Genomic DNA, 24,643 nt, shown 5'->3' on the forward strand with positions numbered 1-24,643 from the left:
ATGTGTGCAGGAAGAAAGGTCAAACACTTATAAAATCGTCAGATCTCATGGGAACTATCTCATTTTCAGGAGAACAGCATGGGAGAACCACCCCCCATGATCCAATCACCTCTCACTAGGTCTCTCCCTCAACACCTGGGGATTACAACTCAAGATGAGTTTTGGGTAGGAATACAAAGCCTAACCATATCAATAAGGGATAAATTATATTCTGCATTAGAAACTTAATGTGTTGGATTTTAATCATACATAAATGATAATTTGATTTGATGATAGAGAACAACAAAAATTGAGGTGGTCTTTCATCTCAATTTCATTCCCTTTTTGTTTTCCATAAAGGAGTGTCATATGTAATAAATAAATGGCCCCCCTTTGTTTTTTGTTTTTGTTTTGTTTTAATTTTTTTTTATTAGTGACAGGTCTCTCTATGTTAACTAGGCTGGTCTTGAACTCCTGGCTTCAAGTGATCCTCCTGCCTCAGCCTCCAAAAATGCTGATTACAGGCATGAGCCACCATGCCCAACCCCTAAATGGCCCCTCTGAAGGGGAGAAGTATTGAAGAAGGAGACTGTATTTGTTCAGTTTACTTTTAGCAGAGATTAATAAAATTTTATTTTAGGCTCAAATTTCCACCAAGAGTGAGTGATCTCTAATCACGAATTTGATTTAATTTGAATTTGTCACTGAATATAAAAAGAATATACGTTTAAGAGCATTTAGAACATTTAGAAAAAGTAGAAAGAAGGTAATTACAAATCTACATAATTCCAACAACAGAGAAAACAATGTCACTTTAGTATTTTACAGTAAAAGTTTATTTTGAAAGTGAATTTAGTTCCTCACTTTAACAAGAATTTTCTTTTGTGTATTCATTTTATATTTTGTAGGTGGTGGTTTGATTTTTAATGTTACTTAAACTCTTCCTCATTAATCTGTGTTTTTTTTTTTTGCAGTGAATGACTTGATTTGATTAGTTTATAGATCAATTGTGTCTATCTCCTTGTGTCTTTAACAGGTCGAGCAAATATAAGTGCTAGTCTGCAAGGGAAAGCCAGAAAAACTATAAGTGATAGATGGGAGAGTCAGCTGTGGAGAGAGAAAAAGTTTGGCTTAATAGATCACCTACACTACAGCCGTGTTTATCCTGAAAGTATTCCACGGAAATTTATGTTTGAACACAGGAAGTTTCTTAGTGAGCAGTATAATTCTCAGCCTGCGAAATATGTACCACCAGAAGGAAGGCCCCCAAAACTTGATGATTTTAAGAGCGCCCGAAGCCTTGGACATTTTGAAGTAACCATACTAGGTAAGTTCACTGTTCTTTTTGAATATCATTAATTTAACATATTTTAAATATACCTACTATTTTGCTTTAAAAATTTAAGCCCTTCCCACAAAAACATTAAGCCCAAGGGAAGTTCTTGTTTGGCTCCAACAAAAGGAATGGAGCACTAATTATGAAAGGGGCCGGGCGGAGACCAAACTACACCGGTCGTGGTCAAGAGATCTTTATTGGAGGTATCAAGAGGCACCACGCAAGGAGAAGGAAGAGAAGAGAGAGAGGGCTGCTGGTGTGCTGGGTTTTATATCCCTTGGGCCTACGTGGATTGGGCTAGGGGCGGGCCCAAGGGAAGGCGGGAGATGCTTCTTTCTGATTGGCCCTCCTTTGGCGGGTTCAGACAGTGCCCGGTCAAGGAGGAGAGAAGAACCCGGAACCGGCCGCATCTTAAGGTACGGCGCCATTTTAAGGTACCCCATGTTACCTAACAAATTATGGAATAAATGAAGCTCTAATTGTGTGCTTCTAAACATTGGCAAGTCCTTGGAAAGTATCTGGGGAGAGAAGAATGGAAGAACTAAGGGAATTTTCCTCATTCATGACTATCTGACTACTTCTAAGGCAGCTTCTGTTCTCCCTTAGCCACCACTTTCTTGCCTATATTCTCTGCTTCTTCATTCATCGGAACCACTGTATGGTAAAGTGTAAGTTAAAGAGAAGAAAGAATACTAATCAAAAGAAGCCCCTACAAAAAAAAAAAAAGTTCTGTTTAGACCCTCAAGATAATAAAATAATCAAGTAACTGAGGTTGACTAGAAATAAGTTATTGAAAAAACTTCCTTTGTCTGATAAGAGAAAATAAGCTGATTTACCCAGGTTTTTCAAAATTGAGAGGTAGCGATGGAACTTACAGAAATTTAAAGAAGTCAAAACATTTTAAAACTTAGATTTTTTTTTTGTTTCAGAAAGATGAAAAATTTACACACAAAAAAATTCTAAAACAAAATCTTAGTTAAAATGACTCTCACAGTCAAGCAAAACAATGCATTTGTGTTTCACAGGAAGATCTTAGTACCAGGTCTTATTACCTTAAAATGAAGGAATGAGGAAAAAATTATTAGCAAATTAACTTAATGACCAAATAATGTAGTTCATGGATTTTTACATTTGTAGTACTGGACATCTTGGCCGGTTAGCTCAGTTGGTGAGAGCGTGGTGCTAACATTTGCAGTCCTTGGATGAATTGCCTTGACATTTATCAAGATTCTCTTTTCCCTTTTATTCTCTCCCAATCCCTCTTCCCTACCTCCTCACATATAAATATGTACAGACATGTGAGTATGTATGTAATCTGTGAAAAGTCTGAATTCTCACTGACTCCATTAGACAATCACAGACCTAAGTTTCAAATGCTTTTTCACTAGAATGTATTACTTGGTCTGTTCAAGTAGTTCATCAACTTTAGTTTTGTATCTAGGAAAAAAAATTATAGCAAAATTTCCCATCCATCAAAAAAATAATAATCATGGTTAATGGATACAAAAATTTAGAAATAATGCATAAGACCTACAATTTTATAGCACAATAAGGTGACTATGGTCAATAATAATTTGATGGTACATTTTAAAATAACTAAAAGAGTATAATTGCATCATTTGTAACTCAAAGGATAAATGCGTGAAGAGATGGATGCCCCATTTACCCTGATGTGATTTTTACATATTGCATGCCTATATCAAACTATCTCATGTACCCCATAAATATATACACTTATATACCCACAAAATTAAAAATTAAAAAGGTAACCATGGAAATGATGAGTTCATCTAGAAACATAGAACTTAAATTTTTTTCTTACTTTTAACGTGTTAGTGCTCTGTTAAAACAGCTTGACTAAGACTTCTCAGCTGTATTACATGTAATTATAAACTTGTGTAGCTTTGGCTATGAGTCAGCTAAAAGCAGGAATCAAATGTGAAGAAGGAAATTTCATCATTCTTCCCACTAGCTTTAATCCATGTTAGAAGTATGCTATTTCTATATAAATTTTATATCCTACATTTTTCCAAGGATGGTTTACATAGTTAAAAGACAGTGGAAAATAAGCCATTTATGAATGAAACAAAACAGAACATTTTAAAGGAAGCACAAAAGTAGGTATTACTAGGTACTTGCAAGTAACCAAATTTCTACTACTGGCAATAATTTTCTGTGCTTTCTGGCAGGAAGGGAGAAGGGGTTTTTTTTTAGTTGTTAATTGTTTTTTTTTCTGATGAGTTATTTAATTTTAAAGCCAAATAAAACCTTGGTCACTGTTGCCCAGGCTGGAGTGCAGTGGCGCGATCTCGGCTCACTGCAGGCTCCGCCCCCCGGGGTTCACGCCATTCTCCTGCCTCCCCCTCGCAAGTAACTGGGACTACAGGCGCCCGCCACCTCGCCCGGCTAATTTTTTGTATTTTTAGTAGAGATGGGGTTTCACTGTGTTAGCCAGGATGGTCTCGATCTCCTGACCTCGTGATCCGCACATCTCGGCCTCCCAAAGTGCTGGGATTACAGGCGTGAGCCACCGCGCCCAGCCAACCTTGGATATCTTCTAGTCTTACCCTTGGCTAGGTAAAAGCCAGGCCATGATTAGAAAGCAGATCTCCTGATTCTCTAAACGTATCATCTGTTGCAGAGAAAACAATTATATATAGGAACCCTGCTATTTTTTCTCTCAAACAAAATTCAAGTCTGAATTAATTGTATGAAACTTCAACTGTAGTTTTTTTAAAAAGTTATGTAAATGATCTTCAGATAGTTGCTTCGTGGATCAACATTTTAATATACCTAATCAGTATAATCATTAGTCATACCTTAATAAAGCATTTCTATAAAGGAATATATTTTCACTTTATTATTATATAATGCAATTACTTCACGCTCTAATAGTTTAACTTAATGGAGGGATAAAACCTAGAGGGCTGGGATAAATGGTACTGGATCCAGTGATTCTCATAGTCTTGGTGGGAAGGGGTAGCTTATCAAAGTCATCTGCAAGAGGCCTACTCATACTTCTTAGAATTCTGATACACACTAGAGAAGCAGCCCATTCAGTCTACTCCATTCATAAGAGAGACTTATTGCCACAGAGAGAATGCCACTGCCAAGCACACATCCTGTCCATCAGGTATAAACTAACAGATTAAAGGTTGAAAACTACTGTGCTTTAAGTAGTTCTTGAAGTATACATTGTCTATACTTCAAGTACTATCTATATTCATATCTTCATTCATTCAAGTACTATCTACATCTATACTTCAAGTACTACTTAGAATGAGAGCTGAATATCGGATGTGAAAGTGCTGAATTTGTCATATCTTTTAGAAAAGTATGAACCCAAGTTGTATTATAAGATCACACAAATGGTTTGTATATATTTTAAGCATGGACATGAGCAATAAACTCAGAAGAGAGGAATAAATCTCTTATTACTGTGCTATTTGTTAAAAGGTAGAATCCTAAAACTGAAAGATGACTTTAAGTGTATCTTATACAAGGTAGCACACTTGGTCAGTAAAGGGCCAAGTAGTAAATGTTTGAGGTTTTACAGGCCATACAATTTCTTTTGCAACTACTCAGCTCTGCTGTGTTAATGTGAAAGCAACCATTGACAATATGTAAATGAATGCACATGGCTGTACATTTATGTACACTAAAATATGAATCTCATATTTTCATGTATCATGAAGTATTGTTATTTTGACTTTTTTAACTATTTAAAAATGTGAAAGCTATTCTTAGCTCATGGAATGTACAAAACCAGGGGCAGGCTGAATTTCCCCCCCCCCCGCCCCCCGCAAACCCCCCAGTCATAGTTTACCCTGTTCTAGACCCCTGTTCTTAGTTAAGACTGCCTAAGCCAATCCAGGCAGATAAATCTGTATGATGTTTAAGGTTCTCCAAGCACGAAGATTGTCTAATTTAGTGATACTATCTTCTAGTGCTTTATTATACCTCTGCAATATATTGCAAGTCTCTAGAAGACCTCGTAATTTTGAAGTGCCTTATTCTTGGAGCCAAAAATGTTGTTTGGACCACAACCCTGTTACTTGGTCATTACCTCTGACTGGAAGGGTGAATTGTTATTGAAAACATTGAATAGAATTATTAGTCTTCCTTCTTTCCCACAGTTCTAATGGCTCTCAGCAACCACCAGTTTGGTACCATGGCAATGTCAGAAACCTATCCTAGAAGCACTGGTTCTTGTCTTTAAATTCTTGCTGGGCCATCTCACTTGCCTCAAATCAATAAATTATAACCATTAAAACCTCAGCCCATTGCCTACCATGTAAGATTATGCACTTTAAATAGAATATATTGAGATGAAGTAACGAACTAGATTTTCAGTGCCCTTAGCCCAAGTACAAAATGTAAACTCTGTTGGTCAGTCTTTCCCAATTTTAAGAATTATTTCTCACCTTAAATATAAGAACACGCCTTTCAAAAGTTTTAATTGAACTTACAGAGGTTATAGTGTATCATTGGCTCTACTAACACTAATTTGGTTACCCATGAAATCTGATGAGTCAAAGTTTAAAAGTCATCTCCTCAATTTTCATTTGACTTAGATAATTAGGAACATAATCCAGCCAGCCTTTCCAAGTCTCTGAAGGCTGCCTATTTGTCTTTTAAAAGTCAAAAGATATAAACCCCAATAACAGCATTAATTGGTAAGGGAATCAACATTGAGGGAACCCAGTGCTACTCAGCTAATCTTTCAAATAGGCTTTCAGCAAGGAAAGTGGCATACCCCAGAGGTAGAAATAATTGATCCTGAGCCCACAGGCTAATACCAAGGAGGGAAAGAATTATATTGGTCTACTTGGCTGCTTTCATAAAAGAAAATATAAAGATGAGTAAAGCCTTATTATTTCAGTGTATCTATAGTATATTAAATTACCTTGATGTCACAATTAATGTTATTAAAATTTGAAATTATCTTTTAGATGCATTTTACAGTAAAAGAAAAGAACACACCATATGACAAATTTTTCCAAAAAATGCTTTGACAAAAAAATCTAGAAAAGATTATTTTAACAGCTCTCCTTACATCATAGCCATTTTTCTTGGAGTTTGTACAGGATATTTGTGTTCATTTCTTGGTAATGGGAATATGGATTAATTTATATTTGAATGCTCTTGCACAAATGTCTTAAATTCTATTATTGAAAAATTATAGGTGAAATGCACACATGTATATTTATTTACTCAATTTAAGAAATATTTACTGGGCAGCTACTGTGTGCCTAGCACTTTTCTAAGTGCTAAAGCCACATCAGTGAACACAACAGATAAAAACCCTGCCCTATGAGAGCTTGTAGTAGTGTGAGTTGGTGATAAATGCTAAGAAAAACAGGTGCTGGAGAGTGTTGTAGTAGAAAAGGGTTACATTTTAAATAGCAGAGGTCTCCTGGAGAAAGGAACATTTCAGAAACCTGGTGGAGATGTAGTTATCTGGGGAAAAACCATTCTAGGCATAGAGGCAGCAAGCACAAAAGCCCTGAGGCCTACTGATTTAAACATTTGTACTTTGAACTCTAGTGGTTTGTTTGTTTGTTCTTTTGTTTTTGAGACAGGTTATCATTCTGTTGCCCAGGCTGGAGTACAGTGGTACAATCTTGGCTCACTGCAACCTCCACCTCCCAGGCTCAAGCAATCCTCCCACCTCTGCCTCCCAAGTAGCTGGGACCACAGGCGCACACCACCACACCCAGTTATTATTTTTATTATTGTATTTTTGGTGGAGACGGGGTTTCACCATGTTGCCCAGGCTGGTCTCAAACTCCCAGACTCAAGCAATCCACCCACCTCGGCCTCCCAAAGTGCTGGAATTACAGGCATGAGCCACCACGCCCGACCAGAACTCTAGTTTTAATCAAACAGCTCAGTAAAAAATTCACTGATAATGCTGAAGCTCTACTCCCAATATTTTATAATGTAGAAAGCAACTCAAAATAATATCAATAACACACTAATATGTCTACTTTCTTGAAAATATCAGGATTTCCAAATTCTGATAGTTTCTCAGTTTTAAGGCGTCCTTCCTTTTTTGTTTGCAAGTTGGAATGGTCAATGGTAAACAATGCAGTGTTTTCTTTTTATTAAAAAATAAAATTAATGATATATATCTAAGTTAAATTTAGTCTTAGAATCAAGGATATAAGATACCAGCATGTGCACATTCATATGAGTCTTGCAGCATTGCTGGGAGTTGTGACGTGGCTATGCTTCTTATAATACTGAATTAGAATTCTTGGAAAATTCTAGATAACATGATTATTTCAATTTATGGCTACCAAATTTTAGTAATCCTTAGAAAGCGCTAAGGGGCCTTTAGCTATATGTTAAGTTAAATATATGAGATTTAATGTCATTTCCCCATAAAAAGCAAAGAACTTGCATTTCTGGATTGATTTGCAGCTTAACGAGAAGGATTGGTTATCCGTCATTGGCCCGTACTCAGTACTTATGAATCACTATAACGGATGAATCAGAGAAATATTAAGGTCATAGAATGTAGCTGACTAAATATCTGGGAAAGACCGAAAAGGAGGAGTTAAGGATAACTCTCAGGTTTCTGATTTGGGTCACTAAATGGAATTCATAGTTTTGAAGCTGTGCTTGTGTGTTTGTTTACCCTTACTCTAGCCAAGATGGTCTTTTACTCTGGCCTACACCTTTGGCTTGTGCTATTCCCTGCCATGCCTAAAATGCCCTCTTCTCTGTTTATTTAAATGCTATTCATCCTTTAGTACATAGCTAGAATTCTTTTCTTCCTCTAGGAAGTCTTTTTTATCTACCCCAACTGACATTGACCCACATAAAAAGATGACAGCCAAAGGTCAGGATTCACTTTACTTCTTCCCCCTTAGCCCTTTTTCTAGCACAACCTTTTATGGCCCTAATGGTGAGTGTGCGAACCTTGTCTTGTATATTTGAGGACAGATGAGATCTAGCTACTACGTCATCCCTGACCTTGCATTAGTCAGATATCCTTGAGTCCAAATGGCAATAAGGGAACCAATAGTCATCTCCAAACTCCCCTGCCCCGGAATAGCACCTGTCCTAAATGACCAAGGAAACACTCTACATGTCATTTATGTTACCATGCTGTCCTTTGGATAGTAAGATTCCAATCTTCCATCAGTAGGGGAAACCTTTTGAACTGTTATTTCCAGCAGTGGTGAAAGGTTGCACTGGAGTATCTACTCTTTCAACAAATACCATGTATTCATAAATTGCAATACTAGGAGTTTAGTCTCCAGTTTTCAAACACAGGTTTTTTTAGATCTAAAGCTATCTGGAAGATGTTGGGATCAAAAACCAGCAAACTTGGCACCAGCACCACATGCTAACCCACTGAACTTTTAATAATGTATGAATTTTCTTTAACAGGTCTGAACCATGAGATAGCAATCGATGTTGCATTCCTACCCATGTATTGTCCAGAAGATATTCGAACATCTCAAATAGACACACTGTTGACCTCCATGAATTACAGCTGTGCATATCCACAGGACACAACTGGAAATGACCGATTGCCAGGTCCAAGAGCGGTTGCAGGTAAAACAATCTCAGTGTTCTTTTCACTCAGAAAAAAAAAAATTATAAACAGCCCTAACCTTAAGATTTTATTATGTAAACAGTTTTAGCCTTAAAATTTAATGTAGTTTTAATTAAAGGGTTATTTGGTAAATGTTCCCCAAGACTTATACATGAGAATATGTCTTTTAAATAAATTGAATAGCTGTTTCTACTCTAGACAAGCATTAAGAATATTATCTTATAATGCAATTCCAAGTATAATTATTTCATCAGACATAAGTGGTATGCACATGGAATAGTACAAATTCTACTCTTTTCTTCCTTTTTCTCAGGCGACACAATTTGTCCTTTCTTGTAATTGCCTGAAATTACAATACCTCTATAGTATAATACAGTAAAATTGTTCTCTCTTATAAATGTTTAGTTATTCCAGTGCTATGCAATAAATTTCTTGAGAACTGCTAGGAGCATATGTATTCCCAATAGTGAAACTCTTCAACAAGCTAATTGTTTAGGTTGCTGCATGATATACTGAACTCTAAATTGTTTCTATGTACCTGTAAAATTATCTGTCCAATTGTAATTACCCCATTCACGTTTTTCTGTTATTTCTAATTCCTAATCATGTGGTAAAGTTTCTAGCGGTTTTCATTGAGCTTATCGGGATATTACATTTAAAATGGCTTTTAAGAAAGGCCTTATTATCTTGGGATTTTATGGTGGGTCTTTCTAAGGTGATGAAACTCTTGAGTGTATGTTGTTTTTGAACAAGTCTTATGAGCTGTGCCTGATGACAAAGTAATTTGGGGCAGTAACAGTTGCTGCAAATTGAACTTGGGTACCTAATTTTATAAGAGATGTTTTTTTTTATTTTTCCCACAGTCCATTTTAGAGATGATGTACACTTGCAGTATTACTTTCTACATTGGAGCTCCTTAGATTTTCAGTAATTTCACATTTCTTAATTAGTGCCCTAATATGCAGCTTAAATATTTGTGCACTCATGTATGCTCATGTTTCATATAATATCCACTTATGTTACATGTCTTCTGCTGTATGTCTACACTATTATTGATATAAAATACCAGTTCAGTGTTCTCAGCTAACTGCTTGGTGCTAGTGCCAGTATTCTTCCAGTAGTCACTAACATGATCATATGAAATATACCTGGTACCCTTCTGACAACGCAGGTAATATTTGAGATGTGAAGGACAGGAATCACTAGGGAAGAAAAATTAATTTGTAATCACAAACAAAGCGGTTCATTTTGAGAGGAATACCATGTTTTTCATGACATAGCATTAATAATAATATGTATAATATAATAATAATGTCCATTTAACTCTGTACCAAGCACTGTGCCTGGGCATTTTATATGGTACAACTAATCCTAATAAGAATATCACAAGGTGAACCTTATTATCCCCTATTTATAGATAACTAGACTGAAAATCAGAGAGATTCACTAGCATGAGTAAGCTAGATTTTGAAACCTGATCCGATTCCAAACTTTCTTTCCTTTCATGATTCTCAACTGAAAGATTAAAAATAGTTACAAAATGATGTAATGCAGTGTCTCATGGTATAATACTAGTGTCATCTTTCAAACATTCTTTATAAAGTAGTTTCTTTTTATTACAAAAGCTATATACATTAATAATTTTAAAATTCAAATAGTACACAAAAGTACCAGGTAAAAATGAAAGCTCCCCTCCTTGCCTTCCCAGGTCCAGCCCTTTCCACCAACTCACTCACCTATTCTCAGGAGATAACCAGTATTATTTGAACTCTTTAAGAAATGATTTTTGCATATGAAAGTATGTATTCTATTGCTCTCTCTCTTTCTCGAATAAATACACAAAAATGGAATTAGTAAACATATGGTTCTATATCCAGCTTTTTCCCTTTGACAGTATGTCTTTGACATATTTCATATTAGTATATAGAAAGCTACCTCGTTCTTTTTAATAACTACAAGGTATTTCACTGTGTGGATGTGCCAAAATTTATTTGACCAGTCTCCTACTGGTAGACATTTAGATTGTTTCCAAATGTTTTTGCTATTAACAAACAGTACTGCATGAATATCCATTATGTGTGTGTGTGTCAATAAAATCTTTACACTTGTTTCACTTAAGATAATGACCTCCAGTTCCACCCATGTTCCTGGAAAAGACATAATTTCATTCTTTTTATGGCTAAATAGTATTCCACAGGGCATACTTATACAAGCGATATGTAACTTTGGTAGATATGTCAAATGGTTCTCTAAAATGGTTATACTAATTTACACTAGAACCAAAAGCAAGAGTGCCAGTTTACTCATGCCCTTGTAAAAACTAGATATTATTGGTTTTACTAATCTATAGTGGATAGATAAGCAAAAATATATATTATTATTTTGATTTGCATTTATCAATTATTTCTGAGCTTTAAAATCTTAATACGTTTCTTGGCCATTTATATGTTTTTTCTTTCTATATACTTTCTATGCTAGTGTTACCTTTCATTTGTCTCTATTTTTTCTTAATAATTTGTAAGTTCTTTTTGCATATTAAAGAAATTAACCTTTTATCATGTGTTACAAAGACTTTTACCCAGTTTGACATTGTTTCAATGGGATGTTTGTTTTGGTTGTTTAAGTAATTTTACTCATATGTACTCAAATACACTAGACTTTTTATCTTGTAGCTGCTGGTTTTATGTCATACTCAGGCATCACTCAGGTCAAGACTACATTTTTTAAATTCACTGTCTTTTTCCAGCACTTTTAGAGCTTCACCCATATATACTGATATGTTTTTATTGTGATAAAACATACAGATCAAAATTTACTATTTTAACTATTTTGTATGTACTATTCAATGACACTGAGTACATTTACAATGCTGTGCAACCATCACCACTATTCATTTCCAAAACGTTTTCATCATCCCAAACAGAAACTCTGCACCCATTGAACAGTAACTCCCCATTCTCCCCTCTCCCGATCCCTGAGTAACAGCTATTCCACTTTCCGTCTCTAGAAATTTGCCTGTTTTTCATTCCTTTTTGTGGCTATGGCTGAGTGATGGTCTTGGACAAGATCCAGGAGAATCCTCTGAACTACCAGGCAGAAACTCTTGTTTTCTTCCCTTACTTTCTCCCAAAGATTCTCTCTCTCTCTCTCTCTCTATTCTGAGCCACTTGAAGCTGAGGCTGGAGTGACACAAGCTGCCCTGTAGCCACCACTGTGACCTGAAGCCAGCACCACTCTGAGTCTGGCCCAAGGCCTGCTGTAAGCACTCCCTGGCTACCACCTATGTTCGCCTTATGCCCTAGGGCTCTATAGTCAGGCAGTGGCAAAGCCAGACAGGCCTGTGGCCTACCCTTCAGTGCAGCTAGTTCCTCCAGTCCACAAGCAGGTCCAGACGTGCTATCCAGGAGCCAGTGACTGGAGTCAAAAATCTTAGACGTCTAGCTGGTATTGTATTGTACTGTAGGTGAGCTGGCTTTCAAACAAGACACAGTCCTTCCCCCTCTTTGCTTCCCTTTCCAAAGGCAGGAGGGACCTCATCCATGGCTATCAGCACCACAGGCCTATGGGGAGCACTGCCAGACCTCTACCAATGTTTGTTTAAGACCTATGGGCTCTTCAGTCAGCTTGCGGTGAATGCTGCCTGGTCTGGCACTCACCCTTCAGGGCAGTGGGCTCCCCTCTGGCCCAGGGCAGGTCCAGAAATACCATCTAAGAGCCAAGTCCTGGAATCGGGAACCCCAAGTGCCCACTTGTTGCTCTACCTCCCTGTGGCTGCACTGGTATCTAACATGCAAGACAAAGTCCCCTTTACTTTTCCCTCTACTTTTCGCAAGTAAATGGAGTCTCACCCCAAAGCCACCACAGCTGAGAATGTGCTGAGTCTCACCTGAAGCCAGCCAGTCTCAGGGTCTCACCCAAGATCCTTGACATAGTACCTGAGGTATCACTGTGGGTTATTCAGGGCCCAAGGGCTCTTCAGTTAGCAGGTGATGAATACTGCCAGGATTGCATCCTTTCCTTCAAGGCACTGGGTTCCCTCCTGGCCTAGAGTGTGTCTAGAAATAACATCTGGGAGCTAAGGCCCGAAACGAGGTCTTCACGACTCTGACTGGTGCCCTATCCTGCTATGCCCTATCTTGCTGTGTCTTCTTTGGAGAAATATCTATTCAAATGCTTTGTCCATTTCTACCCTCTCCTCTCCTCAAGCAGAAGGAAGGGACCTCTTTGGGAGCCATGAGCTGTGCAGCCTGGGGTTAAGGAAGGGGTGATGCCAGCACTTCCTTAGACACCCTGGCTGATGTCTCAGTAGGTTATGTCTCCCCCCCACTCCCCACGCACACACACACACACACACACCGCCCCTGGTACACTGTCTCTGAGTCCAGTTCAGCACTAGGACTCTCCTAGGAGCTGCAGTCCTTGTAGCCTAGACTGCCTTTCCAGTTTATTTAGGACCTCAGAGCACTTTAGCCTGTGGTGGTGAGGCTTGTGGACTGCTAGAATTAGTAATTCCTTTCTAGCTAGTGCTGGTTTCAGTGCTCCATGCATGAGCAAGCATCAGCTGAATTTGGTCCACTTTTGCTTTCTGCTGTAACAAGGGCAGCACTGAGTTCAATGCCTCACAATTGCTGGATCTCCCTCTCCCCAGGGCACAGAAATGCTCTCTGTACCCTGCCATGGCTGCAGGGGGGTGGGGGGTGGTATTGGTGAATCAGGAGTGTTTTTTCTACCTCTTCAGTGCCTCTTTCAGTGATATGAAGTTAAAACCAGGTACTGTGAGTGCTCACCCGACTTTTGATTCACATGAAGGTGCTTTTTTTGTGTGTAGATAGTTGTTAAATTAATGTCCTTGTCAGGGGAGGGGTGGGAGACAATTGGTGAAGCCTTCTATTCTGCCCTCCTGCTCTGCCTCCGATCCCTCAACTTGATTTCATTTCCTTTGGATACATACCCAGTAGTGGAATGGCTGGATTAAATGGTTATTCTATGTTTCACTTTTTGAGGAACTGCCAAGCTTTCCCATAGCAGCTGCACTATTTTACATTCCCACCAGCAATTCATGAGGATTCCAATTTCTCCACATCTTCACCAGCACTTGTTTTCTGCTTTGTTTTGTTGTTGTTGTTTTGACAACAGTGATCCTAATGGATGTGAAGTGGTATCTCATTGTGGTTTTGATTTGTTTTTCCCTAATTACTAATGATGTGTTAAGCATCTTTCCATGTGCTTGCTGTCCATTCGTATGTCTTCTTTGGAGAAATATCTACTCAAATGCTTTGCCCATTTCTGAATTTGATTTGGGGGGTGTTGATATGGCTTCATCTTTACAACTTAAAATTTTAATCCATTTAGAATTTATTTTTGTGTAAAGAATGAGATAGGGATCCTTGGCCAGGCACAGTGGCTCACGCCTGTAGTCCCAGCACTTTGGGAGGCTGAGGTGGGTGGATCACAAGGTCAAGAGATCGAGACCATCCTGGCCAACATGGTGAAACCCCGTCTCTACTAAAAATACAAAAATTAGCCAGGCGTGGTGGTGCACACCAGTAGTCCCAGCTACTCAGGAGGCTGAGACAGGAGAATCGCTTGAACCCAGGAGGTGGATGTTGCAGTGAGCCGAGATCTCACCACTGCACTCTAGCCTGGCAACAGAGCGAGACTCCATCTCAAAAAAAAAAAAAAAAAAAAAAAAGAGTGAGATAGGGATCCAGCTTCATATATTTTTCCAAATAGCCATTTATCCCAAGTCATTTATTGAATACTGATTACTGATATGATATCCTACTTGGTGTCATCTTTAATTTTGAAGTCCAAGGATATCATTTTGGAAGTACAGCATAATATGGAAATGTTTTAACACATCTAAGAAAACAATTTTATTATTCTCTAGGTAATCAAGGTTTCCCTTATTAGTTTCAGAGACAGGAATACCACACTGTATTACAATATCTATTGGACTATGCTCAATTACAAAGCAACTCTAAAGTCACAGGGACTTTAACTCAAGAAGTTTATTTCTTGCTCAAGTCTGATGCAATCAGTCATCAGTTCTCTTGCCAGCAGCAATTCACGAATCCAGTCTGCTTCCATCTTGTTGCTGCCCAAGCAGGAAAAAATGGCTTCTAGCGTTGTCAAGGCAGAGGAATAAAAAGATGAAGGAGATGCTGGCTTTTAATTACACTGGACCAGAATTGACACATTACTTCTACTTGCATTCTCATCTGCAGGAACTAAGTTACATGATCCCAGCCTAGCTACAAGGGAAGCCAGGACACTTTGTTTTTTCCTATGACCAAAGAGAGGAAATGGAGTGGAGAACACATAGTGTTGCCTTTGTCACACTTATCTTATGCATTTGTAAGGTTCCTAAAAATGTATAATTTTTGTAATTCTAGCAATTTAAAATGAACCGAAGAGTAGCTCGTTTTATAGGTAAAATCTATAGTCCTTTTTAAAGAATTTTTATGATATAAATACTATCCTAATTTCATAATAGGTTTCCTTAAGTAAAGATTATCACTGCTAATATTTAATTGAATGCTTGCTATGTGTCAACTACCATTCTAAATGCTTTATGTGTATTTAATCCTCAAAATACACTATGATGTAGGTACTAGATAAGCAAATTGAGGCATAGAGAAGTTGTCATTTGTTCAAAGCATTACACAACTAGGCAGAATTACCTGAACAGAAGACTTATTTATATTTTATGTTGTGGATAGAAGTAAGTCATTGTTCATAAAAGTCAAAATATGATAACACTTAGAATTATCAAGGTTTAGGTTGTCACTGTTAGCATCAGATCTCAAGATCTTGAAATCTTTCCAAAGCATCTGGATTAAAGTCCACCCCACTCAAGGCAAAAGAAAATTATATAGTACTACCAGTTGCAATCATTATGATTTAGTGAACTTACACAATTTTATTTGTTTTTTTTTTGTTTTTTTTTGGGTTTTTTTGTTTTTTATTATTTATTTTTTTATTATAATTTAGGTTTTAGGGTACATGTGCACAATGTGCAGGTTTGTTACATATGTATCCATGTGCCATGTTGATTTCCTGTACCCGTTAACTTGTCATTTAGCATTAGGTATATCTCCTAATGCTGTCCCTCCCCCCTCCCCCCACCCCACAACAGTCCCCGGAGTGTGATGTTCCCCTTCCTGTGACCATGAGTTCTCATTGTTCAGTTCCCACCTATGAGTGAGAACATGCGGTGTTTGGTTTTTTGTCCTTGCGATAGTTTACTGAGAATGATGCTTTCCAGTTTCATCCATGTCCCTACAAAGGACACGAACTCATCATTTTTTATGGCTGCATAGTATTCCAGGGTGTATATGTGCCACATTTTCTTAATCCAGTCTATCGTTGTTGGACATTTGGGTTGGTTCCAACTCTTTGCTATTGTGAACTTACACAATTTTAAATCATTAATTAGATATTTTGATAAGTCTAGCAGAGATGGATTTACTGTGATGCTAATGTAGCCTAAATTTTCACAAATCTCTTCTAAAACCCATTTGGCATTCTTATGTATTTTGTATTTTTTCATTAAAACGTGCCCCCAAATAGTATACCCTTGGGGTCCCACAAAACCTGGATCTACTACTATATTTTAGCATAGTTTTGTAGAGATGTAGCTCTAGCATAAAAGATTAAAAGCATATGCCTTCATGCCAGCTTGTCTGGATAAGAATCACCATGTGACTTTGCTTGTTACTTAACCTCTAAGTGTTTTCATTTTCTTATATTGAAAATAAAGTATTTTTATGCGTAGCCACTGAAGTCTGTGATGCATTATGTTAGCAGTAGTCAGCTAGTGTTTTGACAGTTTCCTTAAACACCTGGAGCCCAGAAATGAAAAAGAAAAAATATATTCTCCCAGTTTTTGTAGATTGACCCGGAGTGGTGGCACTCCTTCGACACTTAGCCACGCCATTTACAATTCTGCCTTAGCCTTCACTTCCTGCTTGCTCAGAGCATGAAGGTCAGCCACAGATGAGTGATTAGAGTCTTCTCAGCCTTTTTCTGACCATATATCTACCCTGGGTATGCATGTGGCCTTCTTGATTCCCCGTTGTACAAAGGAGCTTTTAAAGCCCACATTCCACCATATATATCTTTTCTCAGCTTCTTCCTGCCCAGGATTTTTTGGTTTGCTGCTTGCTTGTCCCAACTTTATAACCTGCCCAGCTGCACGGGCTAGTATTTTTGTCTTTAAATGCATTCAGCAATGCCACCACCAGAAAAGCCATCCCAGCTGTGGGAATGCTCCAAACTGGGTAAAACAAAAGTAAACCCTTGCATCTTCCTTGAGGGAGCTACTGTAAAGATGAGAACACACGACCACATCTTTGAGAATAAGGTCTGCATTGCTCCCGTTGGCACTAGCAACCTGCACCAGAAGTGCAAGCAGCCATCTTCGTGACTGCCCCTTATCTGCGGATTGAGGAGTGGTAGGCAGGCAATTTAAAACACCACAGCACACTCCACCCACTGTGTAGCAGTTTATTTCTTTATTAATTTTTCCCTAGTTGCTCTAAGTTTTTGTCTAGATTCTAGAGTTCTGCAAAAGTTGATTCTAAGAGTTTTTGTCAGCTTATAAGATGCTTTATAGAAGGACAGGGCCCTGGAACTCATTACTCTGCCATGTCACTCACCTGATCCATTTTTTTTTTTTTTTTTCTGAGAAGCGAATTGTCTTACTGGAGACCTGATCCATTTTTCACAGAGTTTCTCAAGAGTATCCAAAGATAAGTTTTAATTAATAAAGCCACTTTAAAGGAAATACACTTTAAAAGATGCATCAGTTACACATATACACATATGTATACATGTATTTATGCAGTAAAATATATAAGGCAAATATAGTTTTGCTCTATGGCTTATAGTTTTACAAAAATATTGATAATTGAATTTCAAATAGAAAACTTTATCTTTGCATTTCTTTGAAGTATACCAATAAGCTGTTTATTTGGAACCTTATAAGTGACCTTGAAGATATGTGGATTTGTTTTGCTCCACCAAGAACAAAACAAAAACCCAAAAACTAAATGTGGCTTTTGAATACCAGTTCATGCCTTGACATTGTTGGTGTATCTGTTTGATGTGTTCACCTTTATCTGCAGGAGTTGCCATATAATTTTGGTAAATGCATGTAATAAATTCAAGGCAAGAGGGAGAGGACGGGGCACAGTGTTAATATTATAAGAAAAAATTAACAGCTTATGTGATACTAAAGTCAGGTAAATATTTAACTATTTTACAGTACTTACCATCTGCTTTTTACTTTTAGGTGATATTATAAAAGCGGCAACTGAACTGGATAGAGTGCATATCGTCGGTATCTTGGATATCTGTAATTTGGGTAATAATAAAGTGGAAGTCTATTTGCACAAGATTTATAGTCCAGAGAATACTTCTTAAAAGTTAGCAAATGAAATTATTACAGATTATACGAGTGTACTGCTTTAAAGATATTCCGTCATTTTGCTGGTAATTTCGGTAACTGTTTTCAGCAAGAATATTACATGAGCTCTAAAGTTATTAAGCAGTTTTATGTTCGTTTTGTGTTTAGGGAGCTAAAACACTTCATTTTAGATTCATTATTGAAAAAGGTCATCAAAATAATTTTTGTGTATAAGGAAATTTACCTTGTTTACCTTACTAGTACGACTATTTTCTTGACTTGTAGTAATTTATGTTCACTATTCCATTTGTGAAGTGTACTTTCATTCTAAAGCCTCAGTATAAGGCATCCTAACTTACAAGAGTAACTTTCCGTGGACATTTAACATCCTTCCAATTTTATTCACATATAATGGGTAATTTTGAATTGCCGGTTTGAAGACTGTTCTCCTAAAGTGTTCAACCTGCACTTCTCACAACCAAGGTAGTTTGTATCATTTTCAAAAGTACACATTATTAGGCTCTAGTTGCCCCTGGTCCTTAGCTTGCTCAGCTGCAAAATAAGTGTGCTAAATTAAATTGTCTTAAGGTTTTTCCACTTCATTTTGTGACTTTGTGTGGTTTGAATTTCTCAGTATTTTAACCAGTGTGTTGATGTTAAAGTCAAAGGCTGCAGTATGTCTGTATTCTTGCTGTACTCATTTGTAGTTTCAGTATATGTAATGTGAGTTTAAATAGTGAAATTGTATCCATATTAACATTTCAAATGCTCATATTGAAAATGGAAAATAGTAAATACAGGAATTGATTTTATTCTGGTTGTCTATAATACTTAATTTTAAATGTAAATGGCCACTCTGCATTTGCAAGGCCCGGTGGTTGACATCTGTGTGGTTTGTTAGATGAGACAAAATGACCATTAAATGAGTTTATAGATTATTCTGTATCAAGATAAATCTGATTCCAGTTAAGCTATAAACTTGTGGGATTTCCTTGTAGCCCTATAGTTCTGTGACTTCATTTGCTATACACTTTAAATGTGTTGGGCAGCCTATGAACCTAAAGACATACTGCAGTTTGTTCATAAATGTGTTCAGTCTTTTATTCTTTATAATTGTGTGTAAATGTTAATTAAATAGTGGATTCCTCTCGTGTTACAGTTTTGAATGAATTATTAAAGAAGTTAAAATGCAACAACTTTTTGGTCTCCTGTCTCATTTTGAATGAATTTGATGTGTTTCCGTCATATTTTTGGCTTAAATATATACTTACTAAATGAGCCAAGATGATTCTTCCATATGGGTTTAAAGACTGTTGTCAAAACAAATCTGAACTATATTAGCTTTTTGAAAAATTATATGCACATTTTCAGCGAAAATCAAGCAATATCCCTAAAAGAACTCAAGTACCTCTGATGTTATTCTAAGGTTATTGTACCTGACTTCTAGTAGCTTGAGACCTAGAAGTTGCCCCAACAAGGTTTTAATATCTATTTTGTAGATGGGGAACTGAAAGAGAAAAAGACTAAATGACTTAATGTGAATTAGTAAAGACAATTTAATGGTAAAGTCAAGCTTATATTCCAAAGTCTATTTCTTTAAACTCTAATTCGAGCAAAAAGTAAAATGTTTGAGGCTGGGTGTGGTGGTTCACGCCTGTAATCCTAGCACTTTGGGAGGCCAAGATGAGTGGATTGCTTGAGCTTAAGAGCTCGAGACCAGCCTGAGCAACATCGTAAGACCCCTGCATCTAAAAAAATAGAAAAAGTAAAATGTTTAAATAATAATACAATTTCTATTAGTATATTAGATCACTACACAATAAATTCTATGCCTTGGGGCTCATGAAATAATGAGCTAAATTATTGCAGCTTATATTCAAATCTTCAAGTGTCCACTCTATGCCTAGCACTGGGCTAGCACTAGGAACACAATACAATACAAACAAAAATAAACAAGGCCCCTATTCTCATGGAACTTAAAAGTCTCATGGAGGAGAAACGCATCCAAATAATTGCACAAATAAGTGAGACAAATGTGTCAATGGAAACATGTGATTTATATTATTAGAGCTTTTTAACAAAGTGGGGGGCACTAGGAAAGTTTTTCCTGAGGAAGTGAACTTGAGGTATAAAGGACATGCAGCAAAAGGTGTGTTTGAGAATTGAATAAGGACTGATATGGCTGGAGTGCAGAAAGTGAGATACAAGATGAGACAGGCAAATAGACAAGGGCTCTTACAGACTATACCGTCTTATAGGCTATGGCAAAGACTTTAGAAGTTTGTATCTTTAAAGCACTGGGAAGCCATTGAAAGATTTGTGGCCAGTATATGCCATGATTCAATTCCTGTTTTAGAATGGTCACTGTCTGCTGGAAGAAGAGCGGATTACAAGGAGATTGGCAGAGACTGCTATAATAGATTTATCCTAATACCCGTTCTCTTCTTCTATAGTAATAGATCTCCCAATATTTATCTGGGAACAAAGCTACCTAGAATAAAGAATACCTTGCTCTGCTTCCTTTGTAGCTAAGTAGGCCATATGACCAAGTCCTGACCAATGGGAGTGAGCATATGTGATATGTACAATTTTGAAACCATTCCCTCAAAGGTTAAGAGGGAATGTTTTATTTCCGTCCACCCCCCACTTCCTGCTAGCTATAAAGTGAGCATAGTCGTGAGACATTGTAGATCACGCAGAGAAGAGCAACACCCTAGGGATGGCAGAGCAACCAGCTATTAGGAGCCGAGGTCCCTGTCATTATGGAGCTGCCATGCCAGCTTTGTACACTGCTTACCACAGTTTTGGCTGTTACATGAGACAAAATTAAACTTCTATTTTCTTTAAGTCACTATTATTTTGAGTATCTGAACAGAAGTTAAACCTGTATTCTACAAATGTAGGAGGCAAAGGTGAAAGCAAAGAGACCAGCTAGGTAACAAATAATATTGAGATAGGTAGATATATTCAATATAAATTTTAAAGGTAACATTAAAATGCAGATTTTGTTACAGTTAAAATGTAGATTTTTAAATGTAATAAGTACTTTCATTCAGGTACTTAATATTAAGTACAAGTAGTTGAAAAGGTCTAGTGATGTTAAATTTTGACAGCAATATATAGTAGTCATTCTAAAACTTAGCTTCATATTGGTATCACCTAGAAAGCTTCATAATTACTGTGCCTGAGATGCACCTCTAATTGGGGTGTGGCCTGGGCACTGGAGTAGTTAAAAGGTCCCCAGGTGATTTTAATGTGCAAATAACTTTGCAAATCATTGGTATATAGTACTGTTTCAAGCATTTGTTAGTTTTATTAGAGCTCAAGCGTCACACAGTGCTTTAAACTCACCTCCTATTTAGGCTCTGTAATTTCATGTACTCTTAATGCAGCTTTATTATGAATTGTGCTGCTGGGAAGGAAAACATTAGAAATTGGTAATTTGTAAACAACTTTTTCACAGAGCTCTAGTGTGTTTCATTTGGAAAATACCTTATAGATAAACCCTAGTCTAACCTTGTTTATTGTGCAAATGAAGTAAAGGGCCCAGAGAAATTTTTATTTTCCCAAGGATATGATACTAGTTATTGCAGAGTTGGCACTTGTGGAAAGTTTTGGGTTGTGAGATGCTCCATAAATGTTCAGAGTATCACTTAAAGTAAAAGTAAACATCAAACATTTATAGATTGGAAGTTGAGGCACAATAAGTTTAAAATGAAATGGCAGCAACTTATTTGTCAAAACCAGAACTAGATCCAGTTACTATACATCATGTAGAAGTTGTATGATCTAAAGTTCTTAAACTTGAAAGTGCATAGAAATTACCTGGAGAGCTTATTTAAAAAGCAAGTTCCTAGGTTTCCCCTCAGATTTTGATTCAAGATGATGGAAGGTGGGACCCAAGAACCTTCATTTTAGTAAGCTTCCAAGGGATCCTAATGTAGGTGTTCCACAGATAAACTAAAAACACTGAATAAGCACTTAGACCATTCACCTTCCAGCACATTATCTTAAGAGTTAAAAAAAGAAAGAAAGAAACTTGTATTGATGGGTATTTATTATTTTAGGACTAATTCTACTCAACTGCAAATTTTTAAAAACAATTTAAAATTGTATTTGAAAGTTATGACTCTCTCTGAAAACCATAAAAGGAAAATGTAAAAGCACTTATGTGCATTATATATGACGATGGTTGCCATAACATCATGTACTTCAGGTGGAAGCAGAGCAAGATGGTCAAAAAGAAGACTCCACCAATTATACGCACAACAGTAACACAAAACTGAACAACTATCCACACAAAAACTCCTTTATAGGAACCAAAAATCAGGCGAGTGATCACAATACCCGGTTTTAACATATTAAGGAAGGAGGCACTGAAGAGGGTAGAAAAGACAATCTTGAATTGCCTACACCACCCATCCACCAGCAGCAACCACGTGGTGTGGACAGAGAATCTGTGTGCATGGGGGGAGGGAGAGTGCAGTGATTGTGGGACTTTGCATCGGAACTCAGTGCTGCCCTGTCACAGAAGAAAGCAACACAGGGCAGAATTCAGCCAGTGCTCACAGAGGGAGCATTTAGAACAGCCCTAGCAAGGGGGAATCCTCCATCCCAGTGGTAGGAACCTGAGTTCCAGCAAGCCCCACCACCACAGGCTGAAGTTCTCTGGGGTCCTAAATAAATGAAAGGCAGTCTACGCCACAAGGACTGCAATTCCTGGGCAAGCAACAGTGCTGTGCAGGGCTCACAGGCAGTGAGGTAAGGCAGCCAAGGGAGTGCTTGCATCACCCCTCCCCCAACCTTAGGCAGTGCAGCTTACAGCTCCAGGAGAGACTCCTTCCTTCTGCTTAAGGAGAAGAGAGGGGAGAGTAAAGAGGACTTTGTATTGCAACTTGGATACTGGTTCAGTCAAAGTAGGATAAGGCACCGGGCAGAGTGCTGAGGCTTCCATTCCATGTCTCAGCTACCAGATGACATTTCTAGACACACCCTGGGCCAGACGATAGCCTGCTGCCTAGCAGGGAAAGACACTGTGCTAGCAGGATTTATCACCTGCTGACTAAAGAGGCCTTGGGTCCTGAATAATCAGCAGTGATAGCCAGGCAGTACTCACTGTGGGCCATTGGTGAGACTCAGAGACATGCTGGCTTCAGGTGTGACCCAGCACATTCCCAGCTGTGGTGGCTACAGGGATAGATTCTTTCTGCTTGAAGAAAGGAGAGGGAAGAGTAAACGGACTTTGTCTTGCAGCTTGGGCACCAGCTCAGCCACATTGGGGTAGAGCACCAAGCAGGCTTCTAGAGTTCCTGATACCAGGCCTTTGCTCCTGGACAGTATTTCTGGACCTTCCCTGGGCCAGAGGGGAGCCAGTGCCCTTAAGGGAGAGAGCCAGGCCTGGAAGCATTCACCACAGGCTGACAGAACAGCCCTTGGCCGTTAAACATCAGGGATAGCCAGGCAGTACTTGCCACAGCCTGGGGTGGTGATGGCCACAGGAAAAAACTCCTCCACTGGAGAAAAGTGGAGGAAAGGGTAAAAAAGATTTGGTCTTGCAACTTGGGTACCACATCAGCTTCAGTAGAATACAGTACCAGGTAGATTCCTAAGGTCCCGACCCCAGCCCTTGGCTCCTGGATAGCATCTCCCAGGATTGGGTGAGGAACTTGCCACCCTGACGGGAAGGACATAAGCCTGATTGCATTTGCCACTTGTTAATTGTAAAGCCATAGGGGCTTGAGTAAACATAGGTGGTCGCCAGGAATGGTCACCATGGGTCTTGGGCAAAACCCAGTGCTGTTTGCTTCAGATCTGACCCAGCACATTTCCAATGGTGGTAGGAACAGGGGTACTTGTATCAACCCTCACTCAGCTCCAGGAAGTTCAGCACAGAGAGAGAGATTCTGTTTGTTTGGGGCAAAGTAAGGGAAGACAACAAGAGTCTCTGCCTGGTAATCCAGGGAATTCTTTTAGATCTTACCCAAGACCACCAAGGCAGTAACTCTGTGTGTCTACAAGAGACACAGAATTACTGGGTTTGGAGTGCCCCCTAATGAAGATATGGCTGCAGGGATCAAAGACTTAGACCACAATACCTAAGTCCCTTTAAAGACTTGGCAAGCTTCCTTAAGCAGGATGGGTACAAACAAGCCCAGACAGTGAAGACTACAGTAAGTACCTATCCCTTCAATTTCCAAAGTCCACAAGCATCAAGGCCATCCAAGCAAACATGACCTCACCAAATGAACTAAACAAGGCACCGTTGACCAATCCTGAAGAGACAGAGATACGTGATATTTCAGGCAAAGAAGTCAAATGAGCTGTTTTGAGGAAGCTCAACGAAATTCAA

The 24,643-nt window shown here is 38.2% G+C and overlaps 1 protein-coding gene across 3 annotated transcripts in view; it reads left to right on the top strand.

The window, feature by feature from the left end:
* The window catches only part of RADX (RPA1 related single stranded DNA binding protein, X-linked), a 69,075-nt gene extending 49,585 nt beyond the window's left edge, over positions 1-19,490 (top strand). For all 3 annotated transcript variants that reach the window (XM_055268601.2, XM_055268602.2, XM_063634723.1), the window contains 3 exons: positions 1,016-1,306; positions 8,717-8,884; positions 18,181-19,490. In XM_055268601.2, the coding sequence (XP_055124576.1) occupies positions 1,016-1,306; positions 8,717-8,884; positions 18,181-18,311 (590 nt within the window). In that variant the 3' untranslated portion in view covers positions 18,312-19,490. The remainder of the gene's footprint in view (positions 1-1,015; positions 1,307-8,716; positions 8,885-18,180) is intronic.
* Positions 19,491-24,643: the final 5,153 nt, after the last annotated feature.

The sequence above is a fragment of the Symphalangus syndactylus genome, chromosome X (assembly GCF_028878055.3).
Source record: "Symphalangus syndactylus isolate Jambi chromosome X, NHGRI_mSymSyn1-v2.1_pri, whole genome shotgun sequence".
Lineage (NCBI taxonomy): Eukaryota > Metazoa > Chordata > Mammalia > Primates > Hylobatidae > Symphalangus > Symphalangus syndactylus.